The sequence below is a fragment of the Malus domestica genome, chromosome 15 (assembly GCF_042453785.1).
Source record: "Malus domestica chromosome 15, GDT2T_hap1".
NCBI classification, from domain to species: Eukaryota; Viridiplantae; Streptophyta; class Magnoliopsida; order Rosales; family Rosaceae; genus Malus; species Malus domestica.
In genome coordinates, this window is record NC_091675.1 from 54,809,851 (window position 1) to 54,819,546 (window position 9,696).

The 9,696-nt window shown below is 37.3% G+C and overlaps 1 protein-coding gene across 2 annotated transcripts; it reads left to right on the forward strand.

Annotated features, from left to right (window-relative positions):
- The first annotated feature begins 812 nt into the window (after positions 1 to 812).
- LOC103402456 (DEAD-box ATP-dependent RNA helicase 28) lies at positions 813 to 9,345 on the forward strand. Of its 2 annotated transcripts, none has more exons than XR_011575844.1 (19): positions 813 to 1,239; positions 1,336 to 1,524; positions 1,606 to 1,674; positions 1,840 to 1,946; positions 2,132 to 2,210; positions 2,572 to 2,745; positions 2,864 to 3,012; positions 3,157 to 3,252; positions 3,375 to 3,477; positions 3,670 to 3,732; positions 4,290 to 4,351; positions 4,546 to 4,642; positions 4,823 to 4,941; positions 5,019 to 5,061; positions 5,233 to 5,334; positions 5,685 to 6,749; positions 6,837 to 6,920; positions 7,648 to 7,919; positions 9,013 to 9,345. XR_011575844.1 is itself a non-coding variant. In XM_008341205.4 (19 exons), the coding sequence occupies exons 1-19, from the start codon at positions 907 to 909 to the stop codon at positions 9,026 to 9,028; spliced, it is 2,256 nt and encodes a 751-aa protein (XP_008339427.2). In that variant the 5' UTR covers positions 813 to 906; the 3' UTR covers positions 9,029 to 9,345. The 2 variants fall into 2 exon arrangements, 1 of the variants encoding a protein (XP_008339427.2); XM_008341205.4 differs by having other exon boundaries at positions 6,651 to 6,749.
- Positions 9,346 to 9,696: the final 351 nt, after the last annotated feature.

The window sequence follows — 9,696 nt, forward strand, 5'->3', positions numbered from 1 at the left end:
AAGTGGTTGGTGGATGAGGAGGCCATACCAATTATTCGCTTAGCCATCAATGTGGCTTTTCAAACACAAACCAAACCTCTTATTTCAGTAAAAGAATTTTCTTATGTACTTTTGTTCCGGACTAGCTTTATTATATTTATCTAATAGATTAAAAAAATGTGTTTTACAATAGTATTGTTATGAAACCAAATCCTTGTATCAACTAACCTTCTTTAGTTAGTCACCCTTTTGCATGATTTGTTGAATAGTGAAACCACGCTTAAATCCAAATTTTTTTACCACATGAACTATCTTCCGAATACTTTATGATCACGATGACCATTTATCCGATTAGACATTTCATAAAATTCTCTCAAATTGAGATATTAAACTGACAACTTTGAAGTTTTAGTTCACTTTCACATCCATTTTAAAGACGAATTAACTGTTTAAGTTAACTATTAAAAAATTGAAAATATCTATAAATATTAAAAAAAAATTGTATTAAACATTCAAAATGAAGGGGGTGATGTAAAATTGAATTAAAAACCTTTGTGTTAGGTTATTCAATACGGAATTGGATCCCCTCCTGAGCAAATGATGGGGATCCTCATGACCACACAATACGGGCCGTTGAATTTTGATCCAACGGCTACATTTATTATAACTTTTAGAAAGACTCCATGTTTGTAGCCGTTAGATCAAAATCCAACGGCCTGTGTTGTGTGGTCATGAGGATCCCCACCATTTGCTCAGGAGGGGATCCAAATTTCCATTCTAAACCCTAATGTAGATGATGTGGCATGTCCACGTAGGCCTGCCTCCCTTCTCCTCTCCTCACCAGTCTAAAACCCTACTAGGAGGAGGAATGCGCATTCGCACCCAAAATCCATAAAACCCCTCCCTCTCACCGCCAATTTTTCAGAAATGGCTGCCGCTTTCGTATTTGAGCCCCCAAGTGACGAAGAATATTCCGACGCCGAAGAACAACAACCGCAGGAGGAGGAGGAAGAAGATGAACACGAAGAAGACGAAGAAGCCCTGAAACCCTCGCGAGCTTCTCGCCACTCTGAGTCCCCGTGGGACTTCGCTTCCTACTCCGAAACAGTCGCCCAAGAACATGCTCGCCGGAGCACCACCTCCGTCGATTTCAAGATCTCCAAAGCCCTGCAGCAACGATCAGTCCCCGGTGCCGTTGCCCACGACGATGATGGTAGCTCCGAATCCCAATCCGAATCCGAACCCGAATCCGACAAACAGGTCTGTGTCTTGTTGATTTTACTCAAATTCATTCAATCAATTCAATGGGTATAAAATTACTTAAATTAAGCTATGTTGTTGGTGTTGGTAATTTAGGAAGATTATAAGCCGGAAGATGATGAAGTAGTTGATGATGCCACTAATGCCGGTGTTGGTAAAAAGCCATTTTTCTCCCCATCAGATGGAACCTCCTTTCATGCAAACTCGTTCATGGAGCTCCATTTGTCTCGCCCTTTGCTTCGGGCGTGTGAGAAACTGGGTTATACCAAGCCCACTCCTATTCAGGTCTTGAATCCTGTTACGCTTACAATCCATTTCCTGTTGCTTTCATTTCAGTTCACTGAATTTGTTGGGCTTTGTATGTAGGCGGCGTGCATACCATTAGCTCTGAGTGGGCGGGATATATGTGGGAGTGCCATTACTGGTTCTGGCAAGGTATATTACTTCTCTTTTTGGTAGAGTAACCATTACAGTTAGAGGTGCGGTTTGTGTGTTATTACTTTTAGTGATAGTCGAATCAAAATTATCTTCGTTCACTTCACAACTGATCTTTCTTTTCATCTCAATCTGTTTAACGCTTTTCTCGGCTTTTTTACACAGACTGCTGCTTTTGCGTTACCTACTCTAGAAAGACTATTGTTTCGTCCAAAGCGGGTGCCCGCTATTAGGGTCCTCGTTCTCACCCCAGCCAGAGAACTGGCGGTTCAGTAAGTTTTAGTTCCATATTCAGTTATCTTATTTATACGTTATTGTCGGTTACTGTTCCTTGACTACAGTTTTCTGGACAGTATTGCTTGGTTTTAGGAATAATTTCCTTTGTAAAACATCTTTTAGGATCTGTCCTTTTATCTTGTCATTTTAGTTTCAGTCTAACTTTTAACATGCTTTTCAGGGTTCATAGTATGATTCAGAAACTTGCCCAGTTTACTGATATCAGATGCTGCCTGGTTGTTGGAGGGCTTTCATTAAAGGTTTGATTCACTTCCATTTCTTAATGCCTTAACTGTCAGATTCCTGGTTTGAGGTTGGATGCCTGGCATCCCTTGAAACATTAAGTTCCAAGGTAAAATAGCGTACCTCCAACATCCAATTATTATATTCCCTCTATCCTTGCATAAGTGAGTGAGGTCAAATATTTTAACTCAATATTTGGACCTTGTAGCTAAATGGAAAACCTATGTTACCCCTCCCAAGGGGAAAAAAACATATTAAGTGAAAGTGAATGAATTATCCACTTGGCATGCATAATGATTTCCAGTCAATTTTTCTTATTAACTTTTTCTCTCATTTCCTTTTTCCAAAAATATTCAAGCGATGGCATTTTTTTATCAGGCACAAGAGGCAGACTTGAGAACAATGCCAGACATTGTTGTGGCTACTCCAGGACGCATAATCGATCATTTACGCAATTCAATGTCTGTGGATTTGGATGATCTTGCTGTTCTAATTCTTGACGAGGCAGATCGCCTTTTGGAGGTTGGATTTAGTGCTGAGATTCGTGAGCTGGTATGCCCTGCCCCCTTCTTGATGCAAGCATGTGAAGAATTGAAATATTTCTGATTGAAAATAATTTAATATTTTTTATATATTAGTAAACAATCTCTAATCATAAGTTTTTATGCAGATTCGTGTATGCCCCAAAAGGAGACAAACCATGCTATTTTCAGCTACAATGACTGAAGAAGTTGACGAGCTTGTCAAGCTTTCTCTAACCAAACCATTACGCCTCTCGGCTGACCCATCTGCGAAACGGCCAGTCACACTAACAGAAGAGTAATTAATTATACCCACTATACCATTTTGCTTTGTTCAATTTGTATCATTACCTGTAGCAATTTGACTCTATAATAAGGGTATGTATGTTGATGTATGAATTAAATCACCTTTTTGTCTATTGTCATTTTGGATGTCATGTAGAGTGGTTAGGATACGACGGATGCGTGAAGTAAATCAGGAAGCAGTTCTACTTGCATTATGTTCAAAGACATTCACAGCCAGAGTGATCATATTCAGGTTTGTAATATCTCCTTAAACCATTATTGACTAAATAACAAATATTTATTCCGAGTGCCTTCCTCATATTGGCTGATATCTTTTGTTAGTTCTGTGTAATGATTGTTTATTTTCTCTGGCAGTGGCACAAAACAGGCTGCACATAGGTTGAAGATTTTGTTTGGGTTAGCTGGGCTTAAAGCTGCTGAGCTTCATGGCAACCTTACACAAGTCCAGCGTCTAGATGTGAGTAACTTGTGTGCTTAGTAAAGTTTGGTTTTGTGGGTTATTTGTATAATTAGTTAGTGAAGTTTGCTCGCCTGCTTAGTTATATCTAATGGTAAAGAAGATTGGCAATAACTGTTGGATATCTTGGTAGTTGAGCTTATTTTCCTTTTTATTAATATGTGAAAATCTTTTCTGTTATTGTTTGTGTAGGCTTTGGAACTTTTCAGGAAGCAGGGAGTTGACTATTTGATTGCAACTGATGTGGCTGCTCGTGTAAGAACTAATCCTAGCTTCTTTTTTTCTATTTTTTCTGTACATTAGCACTTCCAGATGTGTGTTCTTACTCACTCAGAACTTTGTTCTCGAATTTTGAATCTCTCTCTCTCTCTCTCTCTCTCTCTCTCTCTCTCCAACTTTGTCTCATATTGGACATTGAACCGATTGTTGAAATCACACTAACCTCTTTTACACATATGAAACTGCATATTTTTATTGATTTTGAAAATCAAATTTAAAAAGAAGAAGATGTGCTGCTGGCTGACATGCACCATGCGGATTTTTGACTTTTCCATATAAGATTAGCCAAACTTCATATCGTTTTCCAACCAGGAATTGATGTCCTTAATAATCTGTTATTGTACTTAACCAGTCCTCTCTGGGTCCCATTATTTTCCATGTATATTATTTTGCCTTTGTGTATTAGGCGGGGATAGGAGAGAAAGGTGTGGTTGCTGGTCTATGGTCTTTTCTTCCCCTACATCTTGACTCTGTAAAAACTACGAAAATTATGTTGCTTTATAAAATTTAACAAGGCGGTTTATATTCTGCAGGGACTTGACATCATTGGTGTTCAAACAGTTATAAATTATGCATGTCCTCGTGACCTTACAAGGTAATCACTGGCCACTCCCACTGTTGCAATATATTCATTTATTCACCTGTCCTACCATTGGCATTTAGAAATAAACTGTTGCTGACTTGTATACCTTATTTTATCGTTTATGCATTTATGGTTTGTGCATGTATTTTTCCTCAATCTTATTTGTGCATCTTTGTGACTTCCATCTTGTTTCTTTCCTTGTGCAGCTATGTTCATAGAGTGGGTCGTACAGCAAGAGCAGGCAGAGAAGGATATGCCGTTACTTTCGTGACAGATAATGACCGATCTCTTTTAAAAGCCATTGTGAGCATCATCTTCTTCTGTTGTGTTCTTGGACAAGTGTATTCTTTTCTCCCATTCGTCCTCGAGTACACTAACCCTCGTATTTAATGTTCTCTTATCCAAGTACAAAAATGATGTTCACGATTTCAAGAGAATCGTTGTTTTAACTTATATGTTCCTTGGGGGAATTCAATTTAATAGGCAAAAAGAGCTGGTTCAAAGTTGAGGAGTCGAATTGTTGCAGAGCAATCAATTACTAAGTGGTGTCAGATTATTGAGGAAATGGAAGATCAAGTGGCCACAATTCTTCAAGAAGAGAGGTTTGCATTTTTTCTCTAAATAAAGGTTTTTGACTTAAAGTCTTCCCTTAAAGTAATTAGATTTGGAATATATGCAGGGAAGAACAAGCACTAAGAAAAGCTGAAATGGAAGCATCGAAGGTATTTATTAACACCAATCCTTCCTTGCTACCTAATTTGTTGTTATCATTTTTGAGAGCACAACAAGCAATCAGAAGGTTGTACAATGTTGCTACCAACACATTCCTTGGAAAATTGTTGTTGTGTAAACTTATTATTATTATGGTTTAATCTTTGTCACCTTCACTACAGGCTGAGAATATGATTGTGCACAAAGATGAAATTTATTCACGCCCCAAAAGAACCTGGTTTGTAACAGAAAAGGAAAAAAGGATGGTAGTGAATGCAGATAAGGTAATTTCTTTGTGCACCATATTGTTTTATGTTGACATGCATTTGTTTCAGTCACTTACAATTTAGGTGATTTATCTGGTTCATGGATCCCTCAGATTTCCTTGGATTATTTTAATACAGTAAAACCTTTATATAGTCATAGTTTTGGGACCAAGCCAATTTTATTACCAGAGGGAGGTTATTACTTAATGGAGGTGTAACTAAAAAAAAATTTTTTTTTTTTACTTAGTTATCTTAAATGAACGTTGTATGGGAACAAAGGTTTACATTAGTAGTGAGCGTGTCAATTTCCAAAATGTGGACATTGGAGCAAGAGAGACACCTAATGGCTGATACATGTATGTATGCAGTGCGATCTTTTATGCCAAAAGTTTGATGCCCAGAAGCTGTAAACGAGAGATTACATGCCTACAAGCTCAAAGACTTGACATCAACTCTAAAGAATAAATCGTTATCCCGGACAACTTTAGATGAATATTTTTATTTCAATTTTGATTTGTGACATTACGTATTTTTTGACTTTATCCAAAATTATTACTATGTGGAGGCTTAGTTTTTTTAAGACAGGACCTAAAAACATTATAACTCACTACAGTATGGAGTTTATTCTTATATATAACTGGCCCAGATTGGGATTGAACTTTTTTATGACTAATCCGAGGTTATTCCTATAAGAGTACCACTATACTGAGGTTTTACTTTACTACAATAATACAATGTAAAAAAAATACATTTGCGATGACCATTGGAAAAGCCCTCAATATGGGGGGCATTGGATAGCATTTGTATTATTCTCTACCTGTTGTGTCCTCTGATTACATAAATTTAGTTCCAATACCATATAATGGATGTGGTTCGAAGTATAACTGAGCTTCTCAACCAAAAAAGGCAATATTTGATGCCATTTTCCATATGGTAAGTGATCTAAAGAAGTTTAATTTGCCATATACCCACTCTTTGATTAACAGAGAAAATCTAAACCTTATTGTTTCTCCTTTGATTTTCAAACGAAGATAAAGCCAATCATTCCAATTGTTATTGGGCTAAAATATTCTTCACTATTTTTTTTTCCAAAGCTTTTCAATAAAGAAGAGACTGTTTGTATGGTTAGAGGTTTTTCAAGTCAGCAAACCTTCTCCAATGTATGGTTTTGTTCTTTTACTAGGAGTGAGAAGCACTTAAGCTGCTGTAGATCTTCACTGTAATCCTATTTTCTCTAGGATGACTTGTTTTCTTTTCTATTCTAAGCATTTTTCTTGAATGGGGGACTTAACAAAGTAAAGGCATGATATCAAAGTTCTTCTCTCTGCTGACAGGCATCCAATGAAAGTGAAAAGCACCTTGGAAAAGAGGTAATCAGTGCCCAACAAGCTGAAGATTTAAAACTGAAAGAAAAGAGGAAGCGGGAGCGTGAGGTGATTGTAATCCTGCATTTTCCTTTTCAATTTTTTTATTATAATTCATTTGGGTCAAGTGTGTGACATGACAAGTGTTTGGAGCAGAAAAATTTGCCTCGAAAGAAGCGACGGAAATTGGAAGCAGCTAGGGAAATGTTAGAGGAGGAAAATCAAAATGAAAAGTTTGATGTACGTCTCTCTCTCTCTCTCTGACTCTGCATATACATATACATACATATATATATATATAATATTTCTGTACGTATTGGATGAAGAACTTTTTGGGGTAATTAGAATTGCCTAAGTGTTCAGGTTTTTGTCATCTTAATTTTGATTCGTATGTGGGGGCAGTCTTGTATTCCTGTAGCCAGCTTAGGCCACTAAGTCATATATATAAACTGTTTAGTTAAATATTATATTATTGTGTTTTAGAGAGAATAATATACATGAACAGAAAAGATATCAGGATGAAGAAATATTTGGCTGGTTGGTGTAGAGGTTTAGTGCAAGATGATTATTGGTTTTTGTATTACCCTAGTTTCCCAAGTTTCTGTATATGTGGTCTTCTATAGTTAAGGGATTATTCTCTTTCTCATATAGTGTGGGATATGATAGCAGCCGTAAAATGATTTTGGTTGAGGTTATGTTACAACTTGAGAGGTCTTAGCTAGTTTTGCTAGATGGTGGATTTCTTATCCACTTTTTTGTAATTCATGTAATTATTTTAATAAAGTGTTATCGTTTCTTCTCAAAAAAAAAAAATAATAATAAATTTTAGTGTTCATGTAATCTTGTAGCTCAAAATTCTGAAAAGACAAAAAGAGACAAAACTTTGATGACCATATCCACACACACACATACACACAGATATATATAATGTAATAGCGCAGAGTAATCATTATGTAAGGAACTGCAGGGTAGTGGAAAAAAGGAGAAGACCGGAACGCCACTTGTTGACCTGGCTTACCGACGGGCAAAAGCCGTGAAGGCTGCAAAGAAGGCAACAGATGCTGGCAAAATTGTGAGGAAGACTAGTAAGAAATCTAGTCGTCCCCCCCAAAAAACTCAGTCAAGGACAGAGGAGATGCAGGACCTGTTCCAGAGTGACATGAGTCAAAGGAGGCAGAACAAAAAAAGTAGTGGAGTCGGAAATAAGAAGTCCAAGAATTCTTTTAAGAGCAAGTCGAGGTATGAAGCACCTTATCTTGTGATTAATCCTCCTTTCGATTTTGATTTGTATCTTACAGTCTTACTAAGCATTTTTGTGCTGTACATAGACTTTATGTTATAGATTCAGTCAAATTTTTGTGCTGTACATAGACTTTAGGTCTCGGGTTCGAGACTTGGGAGCAGCCTCTCCATAAATGGGGGTAAGGCTAGCCGACATTCACCTCTCCCAGACCCTGCATAAAGCGGGAGCCTTGTGCACTGGGTACGACCTTTTTATTCAGTCAAATTTTTGAATGGGCACATATCAGCTAACAAGAAGTCCTTGAGAAAAATACCTGTAGTTTAGTCACCTGAAAGTTTTAAAATGAACAAACTTGTAGACTCTTTTTATAAGATGCTTCAGTGCAAAGGTGGCTTTGTTGGATGTGAGAACATCAGCACAGGTGATGAGACCTAGTCTACACCCTTGTACTACCCCTTATACGCACAAATTTCCTTTTAACTGCTGACCTCGAGCTTGAGCCTTTGAGTGGATCCCTTTGGCTGAAATTCTGTTGACGATTGTGGTATAATTCCATAAGCTCTCCTGCTAGAGTTTGTTTTTGGTACAATAAGTTTAAATTGGGAGAATAGCGACTACATGATTTCTTCTCTATCTCGGTCCTTTATCATGTTATTCTTACTTGTGGTAAATAAATTGTTTAGTACTTGAAAAGCCATTTGCTGATGATTTGGTGATCTATAATCTTGTCTTGTTTCGTTAAAGGTCAGGCAGTAGGAGTCCTGTAGGTAGGGTTTTAGATAAACAGAAGAATTAAGAAAGGTCCTTTATCCATTAAATGCACAGTGAGTATCTTTTGTTCTAACCTATCGTCTGCCATTTATCGGTTTGACATTGAAGTGCATAGAAAACTGTACATTTTAGTTGTTAAAGTAGCTCAAGTATTTGTATTTCTATTCTCCTCAAGTAAAGGGAGCTTCCATCTTAGTAATAGCGCAAATGGTATCCATCTCTGCTTGTTGAGGTTTCTCCTTTGCTGCTTGTATTACCTCAATGCACGAATGATGGAAATTTCGTAATCGATCTTGTCTGTTTTGATTTCTAAACCAGGTACAAGAGGAGATAGCTTCATCAAGCTGGGAATCAAAATTCCCCATAATGTGTTGGACATGCAGTGAAAGGGTTGATTGGTTTCTTCAAGTGTTACGAGGGAACATCTGAGCGAGAGCACTACGTAACTGGTAATAGCATGGTAGGAGGAAAGGAAGAGCGGACTTTTTGCCTTTCATATGCTCAAGGGGATTTAGACTTGTCTAACTTGGCTCCCTGTATTTTAGACGTGAATTTTACTTGTTACTTAACAGTTTTCTCAAACTTAACAATTATGACGAACATTGATGATCAAGTTTTGATGAAATTCATTTGATCTTTGGGTGTAGTCTAGTCACCATTGTCAACGACATTGCTGTTAGTACTAGTTTGCACCGTAACCGTCACCAAAATAGATGACCTTTGGGCACCGTTGCCACAGTCACCAATATAATGAGAGTATCGACCCCACGTCGGAAAAAGAAGGGATCTTGCATGTGCTTATAAATAATTGAACTACTCCATGACTTTAATTGATTTTACGATAGAAGCTCAACTTTCTTCATTTCCATGATGTTTAATCTTTTGTAGAATAAGATTGCATCATTTTATTCATATTTTTGTGTTTAGAAGAATGGGGATGGGCGGCCACAATATATACACTCTAAAGATGTGCCCTATATATTTCTCGTTTGGAAGGATTTT